Genomic DNA, 21,031 nt, shown 5'->3' on the forward strand with positions numbered 1-21,031 from the left:
AGATGCACAAGGTGGTGAAATGTCCCAAGCACAAAGGTTCAGACACTGAGTGGCCAAAATGAATGATAAGGTATATACTCCAAGGGTCAGCAGCAGTTAGGAAGCTATGAACTATTTGAGGTAAGCTGTTCAGTCATGCAGTTTTGTGGAAACTATAAGAAGAAACAGGATGGCCCAGTTCTTAAGAATGCCCCAGCCTTCTAGGGCAGCTAAGGCCCATATGTACCCAAAAAAGAAAGATCAGACACCTTCAATGTTAGCTGCAGATACCTTTTGAGTAGAACTCTGATTTGGCTCAAAATTCAGCAAACTATGTACTTAAATGAACACATCCTATAGTAAATTAAATCACATCAGCACGAAAGAACAAGTATATACAAAATCTTTATAAGCTCACATATTTTGCCAAAAGTGTACAAGCAATCTCAATTCATTGGGACAAAAATGAATATTTTTGTTCTCCACAGGTCACTGAATGAAGTCATTGTACAATTCAGAGAAGCTACTAAGTTTGAAAAACAATACTGTGTCTTGTTCACGGCTGAACTGAAACACTGTGAATGAATTAATACCTGCCATAAAACAACACTTTATCTAATAACAGTATTAACCTGCTTGCTAAATAGGCTCTGATTTATAAGATGCACATATTCCAAAACTGTTCACCATCTCTACTGATAAATTAATTCACAGGATTCATATAGTTGCTTTTTAGTGTCAGCAGGGTGTTAGCAAAAATAATACGAAATGGTCTCTTTGCAAGCAACACATTTATCTTCCTTCCTAAATGAAAACATTCCATTAGATTAGATTTCAGTTTGTTAGCTTCTCCTCCAGAAATTCTGTGACATCAAAGAGGAGATAGATTTCTTGTTTTACCAAACCCAAGACCTTGCTTGCTGGGTCCACTGCTATTCTCCATTGACAGACTGGCCCAGAACTCAAGGAGCTCGGGGCCTGGCATGTCTTTATACTCAGAAATGTGTGCATTGATAAAGGAGAGCAATCCACAGGCGAGGCAGCTGCAGATGCCCCCTGCAGGCTCACTGCTGCAGTGACAGGACACAGAGCATGTGGGCTGAGCACACTCACCTCCCGCACTGGGCTTCTGCAGAGTTACTCACAATTGAGTAACTGGTTGGCAGTCAGTGGCTGGGGACATGTCACACATGGATCTGAGTCCTTGAATGATGTACCCTTTGCCAGGTTTTACCCCTCCATGAAAGAGAATGGAGTACAGAGGGAACGTAGCTGCCAGTAAAAAAATCACTCCTCCCCTCACTTTTCCAAACCCTCCAATTCCCTCTTTATGAAACGTACTATTACAATGACTTTTCTCTCTCCTTGCATCAGTGGAAGAAATAAAGTTCTACAGACACCCGCAGTTAAGAGAGACTTCAAATCCAGCAAGCAAAGCCTTTAGTGCAAATAAAATGAGTTCCCATTAAGGTCAAAATGTTATGTTGCAACTAGGTACACCATGTTGCCTTCTTGATACCTTTTAAGGTGCAATTTTATCTTCCTTGAGATTGTTAAAATGTGTTTCAGCCAATTTCCTTTTGGAAATGGGAGTAGGAACAGTCAAAAACCGTACATTATTGAAGGCAAAGCAGCCTCACGTCAGTTTATCATCTCATATAGGTCTATTTTTAAAAAGTACGACCCCTGTCCTATATTCAGGATTTTCTCACATATATGAACCATCTAAATTCTATATTGTTAGAGTAGCTTAAGTTTTATTAGAATATACTTACCAAAGACCGAAGTTGGGTGAGATGGATTTTTTTAAAAAATCTTTAAGGCTCCTTACTTCCCTTCTAATGAGGAAAGAGGTGGAAAAAATTCAAGTGTCAATTTCCCTTTCCTGGGAAGAGGTTTAGAAAAACTGAGCTCACCTTCAGAACTCTACCAGTTCCTTTTGAAATCAAGAAAGCATTAGCATCAGATCTAAAATATAAGAGGCAGGAGCAATATTTACAAAACTGGGTATTCCTTAAAGATATAAAACCTTGCTAATACTGGAAGAACCATACGAAGGAGATGTTTAAAGAGGGATAGCATACATTCTTGGTTAAGTGAGGATAGAGAAAACCAGAATACAGCATCTTACATATATATATATATATTTTTTATGCCAGAACATGATACAACTAGGAGTAGCTGAGGCTGCCTCATCCCTGAAGTGGACTGCTCAGCTATTCTGTTTACCTAAAGAGGTTTGCAAAAGGATTGCTGTGCACAAACTGAGCTTCGTGGATTAACTATCCAGTAGCTGTTCTCCTGAGAGAACAGAACCACCTGGCAAGCTTAAAGGCAAGTGTTTCCTTTCTTTTAATTAAATAGGCTGTGTTAAAATTAACATCAAAAGCGGCCTTGAACCAACCAGCCCACCATGATGTAGTGCAAATCTCCCAGTGACAAAATACCATCAGAGAGGCTACACGTTGGTCTCCAGCCCCAGCAAACGTCCCATTCTCTCCACATTCTTATCAATTGTAGCTTGACATGTTATCTCCTTGGCACATTCCATAGGAAACCAGCCCCTTTCTCCATCTCGCAGTCTTTCCCCTTCATACCAGCCTGCAAAGAAGAGCAGAGTCCTCATGGGGCACCAAGTATTTGGATGAATCTTGACTGTTCAGCTCCGAGGGAGGACGATATGGGCATATTTCAGAGGCAGTATCCTGCCCCAGGTTGGGTACCACGGATGATGCAAGGTGAGAGAGAGGGGTGGAACGGGGGAAAGGTTTCAAGAGGGACTCAATGGCATATCATGATGAGAGGCAGAACATGATCAGAGGCCCTGAAGTGAGGTGTCTAGGAGAGTATTGAGCTTGGGCTCAATTGCAGAAAGGGATGATGTTTTGGGTAGGAAGAACATGACTTTTATTTTTTTACTTTATTGAAGTATAGTTGATTTACAGTGTTCTGTTAGTTTCAGATGTATAGCAAAGTGTTTCAGTTATACACACATATATATATATATATCTATCTTTTTCAGACTCTTTTCCCTTATAGGTTTTTACAATTATTGAGTATAATTCCCTATGCTATATAGTAGGTCTTTGTTGGTTATCTATTTTATATATAGTAGTGTGTATATGTTAATCCCAAACTCCTAATTTATCCCTCCTGCCCCCAACCCTTCCCCTGTAGTAACCTAAGTTTGTTTTCTATGTCTTTGGGTCTGTTTCTGTTTTGTATACAAGTTCATTTGCATCTTTTTTTAGATTCCACATGTAAGTGAAATCATATATTTCTCTGTCTGGCTTATACTTCACTTAGTATGATAATCTTGAGCTATAGCCATGTTGCTGTAAATGGCATTATTTAATTCCTTTTTATGGCTGAATAGTATTCCATTGTATACATGTACCACATCTTTTTTTTTTTTTTTTTTTTTTTTTGCGGTACACGGGCCTCTCACTGTTGTGGCCTCTCCTGTTGCAGAGCATAGGCTCCGGACGCGCAGGCTCAGCGGCCATGGCTCACGGGCCCAGCCGCTCCGTGGCATGTGGGATCCTCCCGGACCACGGCATGAACCCGTGTCCCCTGCATCAGCAGGCAGACTCTCAACCACTGTGCCACCAGGAAAGCCCACATGTATCTTTTTGAATTATGGTTTTCTCCAGATATATGCCCAGGAGTGGAATTGCTAGATCGTATGGTAGCTCTATTTTTAGTTTTTTAAGGAACCTCCATATTGTTCTCCATAGTGGCTGCACCAATTTATATTCCCACCAACAGTGTAGGAGGTTGCCTTTTCTCCACACCCTCTCTAGCATTTACTTGTAGGCTTTTTAATGATGGCCATTCTGATCGGAGTGAGGTGACCTCATTGTAGTTTTGATTTGCATTTCTCTAATAATTAGTGATGTTGAGCATCTTTTCATGTGCTTTTTAGCCATCTGTATGTCTTCTTTGGAGAAATGTCTATTTAGATCTTCTGCCCATTTTTTGATTGGGTTGTTTGTATTTTTGATACTGAACTGTAAGAGCTGTTTGTATATTTTGGAGATTAATCCCTTGTCAGTTGCATCATTTGCGAATATCTTCCCCCATTCCATAGGTTGTCTTTTCATTTTGTTTATGGTTTCCTTTGCTGTGCAAAAACTTTTAAGTTTAATTAGGTCCCATTTGTTTATTTTTGTTCTTCCATTATTCTAAGAAAGAGATCCAAAAAGATTGCTACTATTTATGTCAGAGTGTTCTGGCTATGTTTTCCTCTAGTAGTTTTTATCATCTGGTCTTACATTTAGGTCTTCAATCCATTTTGACTTTCTTTTTGTGTGTGGTGTTAGAGAATGTTCTATTTTCATGCTTTTGCATGTAGCTGTCCAGTTTTCCCAGCACCACTTATTGAAGAGACTGTCTTTTCTCCATTGTGTATTCTTGCTTCCTTTGTTGTAGATTAAGTGGTCATAGGTGCATGGGTTTATTTCTGTGTTTTCTAACCTGTTACATTGATCTATGTGCTGTTTTTGTGCCAGTACCGTACTGTTTTGATTACTGTAGCTTTACAGTATAGTCTGAAGTCAGGAAGCCTGATTTCTCCAGCTCTCTTTTCTTTGGCTATGCATGGTATTTTGTGTTTCCACACAAATTGTAAAATTTTTTGTTCTAGTTCTGTGAAAAATGTCATTGGTAATTTGATAGAGGTTGTGTTGAATCTGTAGATTGCCTTGGCTCGCAGAGTCATTTTGACAACATTGTTTCTTCCAATCCAAGAACACAGTATACCTTTCCATCTGTTGGTGTCATTTTCAATTTCTTTTATCAGCATCTTATAGTTTTCAGAGTACAGGTATTTTGTCTCCTTAGGTAGGTTTATTCCTACGCATTTTATTCTTATTGATGCAATGGTAAATGGGATTCTTTCCTTAATTTCTCTTTCTGATCTTTTGCTATTAGTGTATAGAAATGCAACAGATTTCTGTGTATTAATTTGTATCCTGTGACTTTACTGAATTCACTGATGAGCTCTAGTAGTTTTCTGGTAGCATCTTTAGGATTTTCTATTTATAGTGTCATGTCATCTGCAAACAGTGACAGTTTTACTTCTTCTTTTCCAATTTGGATTCCTTTTTTTTTCATCTGATTGCTGTGGCTAGGACTTCCAAAACTATGTTGAATTAAAGTGGTGAAAGTGGACATCCTCGTCTTGTTCCTGATCTTAGAAGAAATACTTTCAGCTTTTCACCATTGAGTATGATGTTAGCTGAGGGTTTGTATCAGGATGATCATGGCCTCATAGAGTGAGTTTGGAAGTGTTCCATCGCAGTTTTTTGGAATAGTTTCAGAAGGATATGTGTTAACTCTTCACTAGATGTTTGGTAGAATTCGCCTGTGATGCCATCTGGTCCTGGACTTTCGTTTATTCAGAGTTTCTAAAACACAGATTCAATTTCAGTACTTGTAATTGGTCTGTGCATGTTTTCTACTTCTTCCTCATTCAGTCTTGGGAGATTGCACCTTTCTAAGAATTTGTCCATTTCTTCTAGGTTATCCAATTTATTTGCATATAGTTGCTTGTAGTAGTCTCTCATGGGCCTTTGTATTTCCATGGTGTCAGCTATAACTTCTTTTTTTTTTTTTGCGGTATGTGGGCCTCTCACTGTTGTGGCCTCTCCCGTTGTGGAGCACAGGCTCCGGACACGCAGGCTCAGCAGCCATGGCTCACGGGCCCAGGCACTCCACGGCTTATGGGATTTTCCTGGACCAGGGCACGAACCTGTGTCCCCTGCATCGGCAGGCAGACTCTCAACCACTGCGCCACCAGGGAAGCTCCTATAACTTCTTTTTAATTTCTAATTTTATTGATTTGGGCCCTTCCTTTTTTTCTTGATGAGTCTGGCTAAAGGTTTATCAATTCTGTTTATCTTTTCAAAGAACCAGCTTTTAGTTTCATTGACCTTTTCTATTGTTTTCTTAGTCTCTATTTCTGCTTTGATATTTATGATTTCTTTCCTACTACTAATTTTGGGTTTTGTTCTTTCTCTAGTTGCTTTAGGTGTGAGGTTAGGTAGGTTATTTGAGATTTTTCTTGTTTCCTGAGGTAAGCTTGTATCACTATAAACTATTCCTCTTAGAACTGCATCCCATAGGGTTGGATCATCATGTTTTCATTTTCATTTGTCTTTAGGTATTTTTTGATTTCCTCTGATTTCTTCAGAGATCCATTGGTTGTTTAGTAGCATATTGTTTAGCCTCCACATGTTGGTGTTTTTTTCTTGTAGTTGATTTCTAATCTCATAGTGTCGTGGTCAGAAAAGATGCCTTGATATTATTTCAATTTTTTAAAATTTACCAAAGCTTGCTTTGTGGCCCAGCATGTGATCTACCTTGGAGAATGTTCTATGTACACTTGAAAGAATGTGTATTCTGCTGCTTTCAGATGGAATGCTCTATAAATATCAATTAAGTCGATGTCTAGAGTGTCATATAAGGCCTGTTTCCTTATTGATTTTCTGTCTGAATGATCAGTCCATTGATGTGAGGTGTTAAAGTCCCCCACTATTATAGTGTTACTGTCAGTTTCTCCCTTTACAGCTGTTAGCATTTGCCTTATATATTGAGGTGATCCTATGCTGAGTGCATATGTATTTACAATTTTTCTATCTTCTTCTTGGATTGATCCCTTGATCATTATGTAGTGTCCTTTTTTTGGTCTTTTTTAACAGTCTTTATTTTAAAGTCCATTTTGTCTGATATGAGTATTGCTACTCCAGCTTTCTTTGATTTGGAAATCCTTTTGCATGGAATTCCCTTTTCCATCCCCTCACTTTCAGTCTGTACGTGTCTCTAGATCTGAAGTGGGTCTCTTGTAGACAGCCTGTATACGGGTTTTGTTTTTGTATCCATTCAGCCAGCCTATGTCTTTTGGTTGGAGCGTTTAATCCATTCACGTTTAAGGTAACAATATGTTACCTTATTGCTATTTTGTTAATTGTTTTGGATTTGTTTTTGTAGGTCTTTTTCCTTCTTTTCTCTTTTGTTCTCTTGTGATTTGATGATTATCTTTAGTGTTGTTTGGATTCTTTTTTGTGTGTATATCTATTATACATTTTTGGTTACCATGAGGTTTTCATATAGCAGTCCATATATATACATGATTGTTTTAAGTTGCTGATCTCTTAATTTCAAATGCATTCCAAATATCCTGCATTTGTACTCTCCTCTCATGATTACTGATTTAGATATCATATTTCTGTGTGGATGATTTCCTACCTTTACTGTATGTTTGCCTTTACCGGTAAGCTTTCCCATTTTGTAATTTTCTTGTTTCTAGTTGTAGCCTTTTCTTTACTGCCTAGAGTAGTTCCTTTAGCATTTGTTGTAAAGCTGGTTTGGTGGTGCTCAATTCTCTTAGCTTTTGCCTGTCTGTAAAGCTTCTGACTTCTCCATAAAATCTAAATGAGAACCTTGCTGGGTAGAGTATTCTTGGTTGTGGGTTTTTCCCTTCCATCACTTTAAATATACCATGCCACACTCTTCTGGTTTGCAGAGTTTCTGCTGAAAAATCAGCTGATAACCTTATGGGGATTCTCTTATATCTTTCATTTTTGTCAATTTGATTACTGTGTGTCTCAGTGTCTTCTTCCTTAGGTTTATCCTGTATGGGACTCTGTGCTTCCTGGACTTGAGTGACTATTTCATTTCTCGTGTTAGGGAATTTTTCAGCTATTATCTCTTAAAATATCTTCTCAGGACCTTTCTTCTTCTGGGACCCCTATAATGCAAATGTTGGTGCATTTGATGTTGTCCCAGGTCTCTTGTACTGTCTTCATTTCTTTTCATTCTTTTTTCTTTATTCTGTTCTGTGGCAGTGATTTCTACCACTCTGTCTTCCAGCTCACTTATCAATTCTCCTGCCTCATTTATTCTGCTATTGATTCCTTCTAGGTGCACTTTTCATTTCAATTACTGTATTCTTCAACTCTGTTTGGTTGTTCTTATCTTTTCTAACTCTTTGTTAAAACCTTCTTGTAACTTCTAGCTCTGTGCATCTATTTTCCCACATTCTTGGATCATCTCTACGATCATCACTTGGAATTCTTTCTTAGGTAGATTGCCTATCTCTGCGTCAGGTAAGTTGTTTTTCTGGGCTTTTATCTTGTTCCTTCATTCTGGAACATATTCCTCTGCCATCTCACTTTGTTTAAATTTCTATTTGTATTTTTATGTATGAGGAAAGTTAGTTATGTTTCTCAACACTGGAGAAGTGGCCCTCTATAGGGGATGTCCTGTGTGTTTCAGCAGTACACTCCCCTCTCATCACCCAAGGGCCAGGGACCAACTGGTCTCAGGGTAGGTTCTGATCTGCATTTGTGTAGTCGGTTCTGCAGGCTGCTGGATCGTAGCTTTCTTGCTTCTGGTGTCTGCCCCTGGTGAAGTGGGCTGGATCTTGGCCCTCTGGAGGCAGAGCCGTGTCATGGGGTGGGTCTCGAGTTCCCTGTGGGTTCAGGAAGTCTTTAGGCGGCCTGTCTGCTGATGGGTGGGGCTGTGTTCCTACCCTGTTGGTCGTTTGGCCTGAGGTGTCCCATTACTGGAACCGACAGGCTGTTGGGTGGAGCCAGGTCTTGGTACTAATGAGCCAATATGTCATCCACCAGGATTGTTCATGTGGTTGAATGTAACCCAGTATGTCTGTCTGCCACCAGTGTCTATGTCCCCACAGTAGGCCAAAGCCAACCCCCCACTTCCAAGGAGCCCCTCTAAGACCCACAGGTAGTGACTTCATAGGAGCCTGGGCCAGACCTGCTTTTGCCCTGGGTCCTGGTGCACACGAGACCTTGTGTGAGCCCTCCAAGAGCAAAGTTTCTGTTTCCCGCATTCCTGTGGAGCTCCTGCACTCAAGCCCCACTGGCTTTCAAAGCCAGATGCTCTGGGGGCTGCTCCTCCTATATGCCAGAGCCTGGGGAGCCTGACATGGGGCTCAGAACTCTCACTTCTGTGGGAAAACTCCTGTGATATGATTGTTCTCCAGTTTGTGGGACACCCACTTGGCAGGGGGGGCGGTATAGGATTTGATTATATCACGAGCGCACCTCTCCTACTGTCTCATTAGGTTTCTTCTTCATGCCTTTGGATACAGAAAATCTTTTTTGGTAGGCTCCAGTCCTTTTTATCAACGGTTGTTCAGCAATTAGCTGTGATTTTGGTATGCTCATGAGAAGAGGTGAGCTTACGAGTCCTTCTACTCTGCCATCTTGTCTCCCAACTGACTTTTATTTTCTAAGTGAACAACCATGTGACCGGATCCTATTAAAAAAACATTTAGAAGCAATAAAGTGTAGATAAAGGAGAGGCAGGCGCATATGAGGAAACCAAAGGGATAGGGAATATAAGCAGTGATCACAAAATGAGACCCTGAACACTGGTCCACCAGCGCCCCCATCAGAACACTCCCACTCACCATCGCTGACACACTGATAAATGAGGACCACGTCCGCCACCTGCAGGGAGAGTTCATCTGGTTGCTTGGCAGTAAATGATCTAATGATTTCCACTTGGGTCAGTGCTAAGGGCAAAAGGGGACATAATGAACTTCCGGTAGCAGTGGAAAAACAAAACAGGTACAAATCAATATTCTGCATTCACTTAGTCTTTCTGTGCAATCAGAGCCAGCACAGATAGAAACAAGGTAGACTCCTAAAAAGCAGAAAATCTTTCCCAGGAATTCTCTTACTTGGCTAAGAGCTTTAGGATTTTTAGAAGCTCAGAATTGAGAGAGGCCTTTTACGATACATGAATCCCCTCAAAAATAGCCTTGATAAGAAGTCATTAGATACATCACACAATAGAGCAGAAAACAGTCACTGGGCATTGGGGAAACTGAGTCAAGATAGATTAGGTATGTGCCAAGGCCATGAGGATAAAATCCAAAATCTATCCAGTGCTCCTGGCTCTCATCCAGGGTGCTCCCCCAGCCCACCCAACAGCACATAAAAGCTGCCAGAGTTTAGAAATAAAAGGAGCTCCAAGCAAAAGTTGGTTAGAAAACATTTTAGTTTCCCCTAAATTCTCGATCATAACAAATCAGTTTTTACTTCAGTGACTTGCTACTAGCTGGCCTGAGTTTTTACTCGGTTTTTTTACTATGAAACTTGATTCCAGAGAACTTTCAAACCAGTCTCTTCAGCTCTGACTCTAAGCAAAGCTATGATTTTTGAGTGCTCCAGGAATCCACTTTTGCTGCCCTAATTCTTTGAATTTGACCTTCCAGCTGGAATCATGCAGAGCAGCATAACAAGATGCTCAGCATATGACACTAATCTTTACTGTACCAGTTCCGAGTTCCCTAGAAAAATAAAATATATTTTTTAATATTAATTTAAAAAAAAGTCAAAAGGAAGGGTAAAGTAATTTACCTTAAGGTTAAAAATCCATTTCAGCTTAGATTCACACTGTCAGTATGGAGAAGGCTTAAACATGCTACTATTGCCCATAACAGCTAGAAATGTAAGCGCTTTATAGTATAAGCAGGGCTTTCAATGTAAATTTAACTTCATCCTCACTATCATAACGCCGTGTTGTATATAATAATGCACCTAACTTGCAGATGATTTGAGAGGCTCAGAAAGGCTATGCAGTGATCTGCCATGTCTACACAGCAAAGAACTGCACTTTGAATTCAGTCCCCTTGACTTCCAAAGCAGGGAGCATCCAGAGCTGAGGTGGGGCGGCAGGAAGGAAATCTTGGAGAAAACTTACAAAGCAGGTACTGTGGAGGTTAACCACTAATAACCCAGCGACCAGCAGGGGGCAGAGCCCTCCACGTTCCAGAGCAGACGGCTCTCCAGGTACTTACAGGTTCGGTCCGGAGGCTGCTTCCCGCTGCTGTGTCCCAGGGCAGTTATCCAGCGGGCTCGCTCGCTCCTAAACACAGAGGGCAGATCCGTTGAGAGATTCAGTGGTGCTTAGACACAGAATGAAGTATGTTCTAGAATGCAAAGGCATTCCCTGAAAACAGGGCAGACATGCTCTAGAGAGGTAAGTGGCTGGCCTTCAAAGCTAGGGTAAGAGTTATTTAAAAATGAAAAACAATTACTAAAATAAAAATGATCATCTGGGAAATCTCAAATAGGCCTCAAATGAGTCATTGTCAAAAGATTCTGAATGAATTTAGCTTGTTATTAAGTGGAATTTCTCATATAACAGTTTAACATTTAACAAATATCTGATTACACTAATACATTATAATCACAAAAAGATATTTCATACACTCACAATCTGATGTTTAACATTTCAAAAAAGTAAATTTCATTTAAAAAAATCCTAGTAAATCAGTCTCTCGCCACTCCCTCCCCTTTTCCTTCCCCCACACTCACAACCCATTTCCACATAAATGAGAAACCTGACATTATTTAAAGTTGTTCTGTTCCTCATACAACAAATGTTGCCAAGTATGAGCCTTAGTGAAGTAGAAATTCTTCGTTCTCAAATGCTTAAAATAATTTAGTGATTACAGGAAAAAAAATTTTTTTAAGATAAAAAACAACCAAAAGCTTTTAAACAATATTAAGCTACAATTACATGAAACAGAATAATTATTTAACTAAAGGATCAAAAGTTTCAGATGAGCAAGCATTACTCCATAATATAGTAACCAGGTTTTAGATTTGGAAAGTCAAGTATTAGCACTGTGATTAAATAAATCACACACACATACACACTTGAAAATCTTTTAAGAAGCATTTACATGGCAGATACAGCACTTGACATCCATTATTTCCCGTAAGCTTCCCAAAAGCCTGTTTAAGGGATGAGAAGACTGCACAGAAGTTCAGAGGTAAGCGACCCAAACGAAAGGTCAGTTTCTACTATGCCACTCTACCTTCTTAAGAAGGGATGCCTTATAGAAATAAAAAATAAAAATTTTAAAAAAGAAATGAGACCTAATCAAACTTACAAGCTTTTGCACAGCAAAGGAAACCAGAAAAAAAAAAGACAACCTATGGAATGGGAGAAAATATTTGCAAATGATGCAACTGACAAGGGCTTAATCTCCAAAATATACAAACAGCTCATGCAACTCACTCAATATCAAAAAAGAAACAACCCAATTGAAAAATGGGCAGAAGATCTAAATAGACATTTCTCCAAAGAAGACATACAGATGGCCAACAGGCACAAAGACAAGACGCTCAACATTACTAATCATTAGAGAAATGCAAATCAAAACTACAATGAGGTATCACCTCACACCGGTCAGAATGGCCATCATTAAAAAGTCTACAAATAACAAATGCTGGAGAGGGTATGGAGAAAAGGGAACCCTCCTACACTGTTGGTGGGAATATAACTTTGTGCAGCCACTATGGAAAACAGTATGGAGGTTTCTCAGAAAACTAAAAATAGAACTACCATATGATCCAGCAATCCCACTCCTGAGCATATACCCGGACAAAACTCAAATTCAAAAAGATACGTGCACCCCAATATTCATTGCAGCACTATTTACAATAGCCAAGACACGAAAGCAACCTAAATGTCCATCAACAGATGAATAAAGAGGATATGGTACATATATACAATGGAATATTACTCAGCCATAAAAAAGAATGAAATAATGCTATTTGCAGCAACATGGATGGACCCAGACATTATCATACTAAGTGAAGTAAGTCAGAAAGAGAAAGACAAATACCATATGATATCACTTATATGTGGAATCTAAAATATGGCACAAATGAACCTATCTCTAAAACAAACAGACTCAGATATAGAGATCAGACTTGTGGTTGTCAGGGGGAGGGGGGAAAGGGAGAGATGGATTGGGAATTTGGGGTTGGTAGATGCAAACTATTATATTTGGAATGGACAAACAACAGGTCCTACTGTATAGCACAGGGAACTATATCCAATCTCCTGGGATAAACCATAATGGAAAAGAATATTAATAAAAGAATGTAAACATGTGTAAAACTGAGTCACTCTGTTATACAGCAGAGATTGGCACTACACTGTAAAATCAACTATACTTAAATTTTTTAAAAAGTAAAAAAAAAAAAAAGGATGCCTTTATGCCTGGTACTTTAAACAAAAAAACTTGGAGAAAAAAAAATTTTTTTCTCCCACAACGGCCTGCACCTAAAAGATGCCTCTCACCATCACTCTATCTTCACTCTGCGACGTGTATCCATCCTTCCATCCAGACAGAGCAGACTTCTTACAGTCTGGAACTCAACATGCTATTCCACACCTTTCCTATTTGTTCTTCTCACTCTCAAGTACAACCTTCCTTCCCCCTGTTTTTACCGAGCTGGGCCCATTCATCATCCCTATTTGATTGCTGTATTGAAGAACACACACACATAAAACACTGCACTAATCTTAAGTGTATACAGATCTGTGTTTACTTAAGTGTATACAGATCTGTGTTTACTTAGGTACAACCACGTACACATGCCCACAGATCAAGACACAGACATGCCAGGAGGTTCCTTTTTTGTCCCTTTCCAATCAGTAACCTCCTGCAAAGGTAACTGCTGTTCTGATTTCCATCACATAGACAAGTTTTGCCAATCTTGAACTTTATGAAAACGGAATCCTATAATATTGTCCACTTTGGTATCTGGCTTCTTTTGTTCAACACATCTAACTCAATATTGAAAACACAAGCCTCACCTCCTCCAGGTGGCCGCCTCTGATGTGTTAGCCCACACTTCCGTCCCCATCCCATTCTTGAGAATCCTGTTCTCACGCCCCCCCTCTGCACAGCTCTGTCACACTGCCTGGCAGCTGTAGGCCTCCTGAAGCCAGGCATCTTATCTCCGTAACTGCCTGCACATAACAGGAGCTCTGTAAACCCTGACCTCACTACTATATATATAGTATATACTATATATATATATATATATATATAAAAATCACTCCTACTCATTGACCCCCGATCTTTTATGGACTTGTCTGTTTCTCTGACTGGGCCATACACTCCCCAAGGACAGTAACTGGATCTTGTTCTAAATAGCATAAGGGATCACATGTACGCCAGGTACTGTGCTTTTTTATATTTGGCGAGTACCATCTAGTCTAATCTTTACAACCGTCTTGCAAGTATTACCGTTATTATTCCCAATTTTTTTCAGAGGACGAAGCTGAAGTCTGAACTCTTAAGTACCTGCTCACAGTAAAACTGCTAAGTGGTAGAGTCAGAATATACGCCAGGCAGCCGGGGATCAAAGAGGTGGTGCCCCCTAGCAGGTGCTTACAAGATAATGAGGGACCGCAGGAAGGGTGGAAACTGCAGTCTGCTGAAAGACAGACTGACTTAAAAGAAGAAACTGAGGCTGGGTCCTGGTCGAGCTGTTGAGTCAAGTAGTAATATGCACAGTTTATGTAAAAACTGATGACACTGTCTTGCTTTTTTAAAAACTTTGTCTCTAATACAGGACAAAAAGACTTCAGGGTGGTTTTATAAGGAACAAGTAAAGCACGACCTCCTTTCAGATAATCCCAAGCAAACACTTAAATCTTTGATATCTCTTTGTTGGGTAAGATTTTTACAATTCAGGCTCAACTAGAATTTCCAAAGTACAAAGGCAATTGAAAGCTAAACAATGTCTTAAGGATGGAAGAGCTGTTCGCCAAGAGTAACCTAAAACGATCCATTTTCGTCTCCACGTGCCATACCCAGACATGTCAGATTCATCTTTGGCTTACCATGACATTTTCACATGGCCCTAACTGCTGTCTGCAGTCCTTCTAGTCAGATCTCCCAGCCATGGACCGTCTCTGGCATTCGAGTGGCCGGTTTTAGGGGCAGCCTCACCCTGCAGCCAGTTTCTAGAAGTTCAGGTGAAATCTTTCACTCCTGTTGCAGGCTGCCTGGATGCTAATGGCATCCCTTCGACAAGGCAGCCCCTCACAGGGGCTCCAGAGGACAGAGCAAGACAGTCCTTATTGCCTCAATGAAAGGAGCCGCTTCTTGAAATCGCTTCAATTGAATCAGTCCCACCCCCTCTGAGATGCCATTAAAACCACACGACATTACCCAGGGCTTCCGAGAGCCATGCCAAGGAGCCCCCTCCTATCATGAGGCAGAAAGCACTGCATCTCTAAAGCAGGGAGGAGACTCACTCCACATAAAATGGAACTCTAAGAACAAGAAAACCCCGGGCCTAGACATACCCATTATTAAATTTAGATATCAAGTCCAAGGCTCACACACAGACAGCTATTATCTCCAGGGACAGGTAAGGCAATCAACACGAATTCACAATCCACGCCACACCCAGCTTACTGAGATTTCCCTTTGCCCAAAGTGCCACAGTCAGCAATGCCGCTAATGGGGACCTGGGGCAGATCAACTTCTAAGGCGCTCCTGACCCCTCCCTTCCTTCAAACAACATTCACCAAGTCCCTGCCTCTACAGGAGTCCTGTGCCAGGCTGGGGCTGCCAAGTGAGTAAAATGGAGCCTCTTGCACTTCACAGCCTTCCTTCAATGAGGGAGCAGACGGAGCAAAAGACAAATGCACACAGAATCCAACACATTGTGCAATGTGCTGGGATGGCGCCCTCTCAATAAAACCCATCTGAGAGTTGAGAAGAGGCTCTTTCAACATAAATATCTGGAAGCGCAGTCCTTTCTCTCTGCACGGCATGAAATGATGTTCCTTACAGAACCATCCTGAAGCTCCCCACTCGGGAGTCAGCTGTCACAGTATCTTGTCCTGTCCCTCATATGATTGATTAAGCACCGTAGGTTTAAACTTAATTACACAAAGGTTGAAGACACAGCCAAGCTGGACTTCGCATTGAATACCAGGCATCTGCTAGAAAACACAGATCCACACTAAGAAAGCAGAAAGCAGGGTTTGAAACAGAGGTTAGGACCGTCAATGAGACGGAATGGAACAAACGCCCACAAAGGGCTTCACCACTGGAGGGGGGTCTCCCTGGATTTTCAATAGAAGGGAAGAGACCTCAGCTGCTGTTTAACCTTTCTTTTGTCCCTTTAAAAATGGCATTTGACCAGATGTATACCTTTTGTGCTCCGTTTCACAGCCTACAAACTTACCTATGGTTCCTTGTGAAACTCCTGTACCCATGGCCTTTGGGAAAAAAGTCTTCCTAAGGAGTAGGATCATGGAGATGGCTGTTTTTGTTCATTCTCTCACACATTCAATTCAACGAGATGAGTTCAATAAGCTGATCCATTAAAGAAAACCCACAGGGCAAAAATCGTCCTCATGAATGCTGTGCAACAAAGCCTTATAAAGCTGGACACCAGCTCAACTTACTAATTTAAAAAATCTGGGCTTCCCTGGTGGCGCCGTGGTTGAGAGTCCGCCTGCTGATGCAGGGGACACGGGTTCGTGCCCCGGTCCGGGAAGATCCCACATGCCGCGGAGCGGCTGGGCCCGTGGGCCATGGCCGCTGAGCCTGCGTGTCCGGAGCCTGTGCTCCGTAACGGAAGAGGCCACAACAGTGAGAGGCCCAAGTACCGCAAAAAAAAAAAAAAAAAAAAATCTAACCAAAGCAAAGTAGTTCCCCTAGCCCACTAAGAGTTCTAGAAATTTAGATTCCATGACATGTTATATAGTTAAATCAACTGTTTCCTGTTTATCATATCAAACAGCTCATGAGACCTAGTCTGGTCCAGAATCCTGAAGTTAACCTTAAGTGGATCAACTACCTGTTTCCTTGGAAAAAAGACCCACACCATCACCTGCTCTCCTGTTTTACTGGAGGTCAGTGATGAGGAATCACCAAAGATTTAAGTATCTTGACGGGCACTGTACAAATGTAAAAGATTATTGGACATAGATTCCAGATTCAATGAAGAAAAAAATACTACAATCTGTAATAAATACATTTTTTTCCATACAAATTGTGATCTCTATGTGGATTTTTCTTAAAGGATGAAGAGTATGTCAGACGTACTATTTACAATTTTATCCCATCCTATTTACTTCCTGTTAATTAAATCATTAACAGAAGCAGGAAGAGAGCAAAAGACTGCCTGCAAACAATGCCCCTTTATCAGGAGGGCCCAGGAATGGGTTGTCAGAATGGCTGACAGGACTATTAGGCATCTGGTTCAATTTGTGAGACAGAAACTTTGAGAAGGGCCTTTGCTTACAGCTTAAGGTGATTATATCTCATAGCTAAATAGAACGGGTGAAGAAAGTTTCCGTTCATTACTGAACGTGTCCTTGTGTCTCATCTCTGCACAGGCTGGACCCAAATGCCATCCAAATTCCATTATGGACGCAGGAAGCCAAGGACGCCACTTGCCACAGCGTTGCTCTGTGCCAGCTGCAGCTGTCTGGGCTTCATTTTAATGAAGGCAGACAAAGGGGGCTCTCGGCCTTGAACATTCCTCTTGCAAGGCCCAGAGGGAAAAATGACTTTAGTAAAACATTCCTCCTTTGTCCTTTTACCAAGGGGTGAGCTTCTGTATTTTCCACCAAACACTGTCTCATTAATAATGCAATGACCTAAGATCTTTAACAAGCAAACAGATATAACACAGTATGGCTTAGAGGTACACGCTAAAAAAAAAAGTTTAACTACATCCTTGACAGCAAATGTTGAAAAACAAGTGGAATTTAGATAAAACTTGCTCTAGCAGCACAAAACAAACAAACAAAAACCCCAGTGAATAGAGACATAGAGGAGCAGTATTTCTCTACATGCTGCTACCTTGCCTTGGATATAGAAAAGTAAATTGTATTAATTGTAGGGCAATTCCAAAAAAATATTTATTGGGAACCTGCTACATACAAAGTGAGACAAGGACAAAACTGAAGCTGAGTGTGGGGATTAGTAATAAAACTGTGAAGAACTGATTGGAGAGAAGAATGGTTAGGAGGCTTTGAGGGTGGTTCAAAAGATAAAGGATATATGGGTTGCCCTGGGAAGGAGGTAGTGGGATGGAAACATGTGGGAAGATGCAACAGCATTTCATACAGGAAGAACCAGTCCAGGGTGGATCTGTCCAGATCTAGAAGCATCAGAAATGACACCAAGTCTCCAGACTGGGTAACTTGAAATGGTGTCAAGGGTACCATTTACAGAAATGTGTGTGTCAGGGAAAGCGGAGCGTACTGATGATGACTGGTTCCAGACAGGCTGCATTTCTGAAGGGGAAGTGAAGAGGAAAGGTTACGTGTGGGAGAAAAACTAAGAGCACACAGATAACAGCTTGAGAACATCTCAAAAAGGGGGTTAGCGTCAGAGAGCTGGGCAGCTAACAAAATTAAATGATATTAGAGGTAAAGAAAGCGGAAGACTGGACTGCTGGGTGTGGTACCTAGGAAGCCACTGCTCATCTTCTGATGGAGCGCCCTCAGCTGGGTGGCAGAGGAAGACGCCATACTGAAGACGGTCAAGGAGTAACTCAATATAGGGCGTCAGCTGCTCAAGCCAAAAACCCAAAGCATCATCGATTCCTCTCTTTCACTCACAGCCACCCCAACGCATCCTGTCCTTCAGTTGGTCCTGTTGTCTCCACCTCCACAATGTTAGGTTTCCATCTCCTCGCACAGACCACAGTCCATCCCAACATCAAGACTCCCCTGGATTGGGACTTCCCTGGTGGCGCGGTGGTTGAGAATCCACCTGCCAATGCAAGGGACACGGGTTCAAGCCCTGGTCCAGGAAGATCCCACATGCCGCAGAGCAACTAAGCCTGTGCGCCACAACTACTGAGCCCATGAGCCACAGCTACTGAGCCCATGCACCACAACTACTGAGCCTGCGCTCTAGAGCCCCATGCTCTGCAACAAGACAAGCCACCGCAATGAGAAGCCCACGCACCGCAACGAAGACCCAATGCAGCCAAAAATAAATTTAAAAATAAGTTTTTAAAAATCATTAAAAGACTCCCCTGGACTAATGCAACAGGACCCTAACTGCTCTCCCCATTGAAACTCCTGTGCCCACACCAGTCTTCCATGGAACTCCCCATTCCAGTCTACGAGGCTCTAAACCAGTGCTTCTCAAAATATCTGGGGTGGGGCTTCCCTGGTGGCGCAGTGGTTGAGAGTCCGCCTGCCGATGCAGGGGACACGGGTTCGTGCCCCGGTCCGGGAAGATCCCACATGCCGCAGAGCAACTAGGCCTGTGAGCCACAACTGCTAAGCCTGCGCGTCTGGAGCCTGTGCTCCGCAGCAGGAGAGGCCGTGATAGTGAGAGGCCTGCGCACCGCGATGAAGAGTGGCCCCCGCTCACCACAACTAGGGAAAGCCCTCACAGAAACGAAGACCCAACACAGCCAAATAAATAAATTTAAATAAATCAATAAATAAAATGCTCTGGGCTCCACCAGCCTCTCAACCACCCACTCTCTCCCTGGCTTATTCTGATCTAGCCAATTTCACTATGTTCAAGCCAAGTTTGATGGCCTCGAACTTGTTTCCCTAGGAGTTTGGCACTTGCTGTGCCCTCTGCCTGGAACGTTCTGGCCCTGCATTTTCCCATGGATGGATTCCTTCCAGGCACTCAGGGCTCAGTCCCAAATGTCACCTGGAGAAGTCTTCCTCTGCCATCTAATTTAGAGGACAGATCCCCATCCCAGCACTTCACACTCCGGAATACATTCCTGGCTTTACTGTTTCCACTGCACTTATTTATTTTTAAAATTGGATGAAGAAATGCTTTCCCACCATCCCAGTTCACTGTAGGCCATCTGCCCAGGCAGCCTGGCAAAAGTTCAGTGCCACCAAAGCCACCTCCTTGAGGGCAGGAGGCACACAGGCATAGGTTCTTCAGTGGAACAGAAGCCCCCAGAGGGCAGGGATCCGGTCTCTGCACTGTGCACTGCTACGTCCCAGCACTTAGAATAGCACCTGAAAGGATGCTGGTGCACAATAAAAATTCACTGAGTAAATAGGGAGAAATGAAAGCTGCTCTCTTGAGAAGTGCAGCCGTAAAGGGAAGGAGAGGCTTAGGGGTGGGTTGGGGGCCCGCAGTTGTAAGGCAGAGGGTGGGCAAGACAGAAAACAGGAGGAGAAAAATGAACTAACAAGAGGGGCACACACAGCAAGCACTTGGAATTCTTGCGGACAAGATCACTGAGGGGCCTCCTTGTAGAGGAAAGACTTGGCACTTGGCGTGAGCCCTGAGAAGTAAGACATTTGGTAATTCGAGGAGTTCTGAGAAGGGCATTCCAGGAAGTAGGAAAAACATAGGCAAAGGAACAAAAAAGGAAGTTTTAAATGGAAGATAGTTTGAGGGATGCAACATCTAGTCCGCATTTTATTATAAAATATTTCAAACCATATGATGCCTTAAATTGACCACAAACTTTTTCATTTTAAGTTTATGAACTTAAAAAGTCACATTTCAGTAGTCTTTCACATTTAATAGCAGCTAGCTTCCTGGAGTTTCCCTTCCAGAGCCAGAACAAGGCCAAGTTGAACAGCAAGATGGGGGTGGAATAGTCTCCGAGATGGCAGCTTCTCAGTAAGAAGCTTAAAATTTGTTATTAGAAAGAATCTCAGATTCAGGAAGGTCAGGGTCTAGTCCCGTTTTGGCAGTAACTCACCTCCGGTGTGGCTTTAGGGAAATCACTTCACCTTTTTGAGTCTCATCCTACATCTGGGAGAAAACTGAGGGAGTTGGACTAAGACCTATAATTAGGGTCACAACATATTTTGTCGTCTAAAGGCACTTTGGAAAGTCAAAGAGGGTGCTATTCTTAATTTTGCCAGAACAACAGACATAATAACACTGATCCCAAAGAAACCAAGATGTACAGTCATCTTACTTAACTGCTTCAGCTCGGAAGCACCATCCTTCTCTAGAAACACCCAAGGCTCCCTTCATGCTCTCTAGCTGGTCCTGTGCCTGGCACATCCCAGATGCTCACTAAGCGTTTGCCCCATTTCCTTTTGGTGAGCTTTTCTGCATTCTTTATGTAATCAAAGCTATTGATCTGTTCTTCCACAACTTCACTGCCTTATAATAGTTGAACCGTCCTTGTGCCAAACAGCTGCACCCTTCCTTCAGCCGATTTCACATTCCGTATAGCCCCAGGTGCCTCTACTAGGAACAGTTTCTCAAAGAAGGTAAATATTTAGG

General features: G+C 41.9%; 1 protein-coding gene across 1 annotated transcript in view; it reads right to left on the reverse strand.

Annotated features, from left to right (window-relative positions):
- Positions 1-368: 368 nt before the first annotated feature.
- ARHGEF26 (Rho guanine nucleotide exchange factor 26) overlaps positions 369-21,031 on the reverse strand; it is a 154,269-nt gene continuing 133,606 nt past the window's right edge. The window contains exons 13-15 of the mRNA XM_079923069.1: positions 10,811-10,878; positions 9,416-9,520; positions 369-2,580 (exon numbers count right to left, since the gene is read on the reverse strand). Of these exons, the coding sequence (XP_079779195.1) occupies positions 2,438-2,580; positions 9,416-9,520; positions 10,811-10,878 (316 nt within the window). The 3' untranslated portion in view covers positions 369-2,437. The remainder of the gene's footprint in view (positions 2,581-9,415; positions 9,521-10,810; positions 10,879-21,031) is intronic.

The sequence above is a fragment of the Stenella coeruleoalba genome (genome assembly GCF_951394435.1).
Source record: "Stenella coeruleoalba genome assembly, chromosome: 5".
In the NCBI taxonomy this organism is placed as follows: Eukaryota; Metazoa; Chordata; class Mammalia; order Artiodactyla; family Delphinidae; genus Stenella; species Stenella coeruleoalba.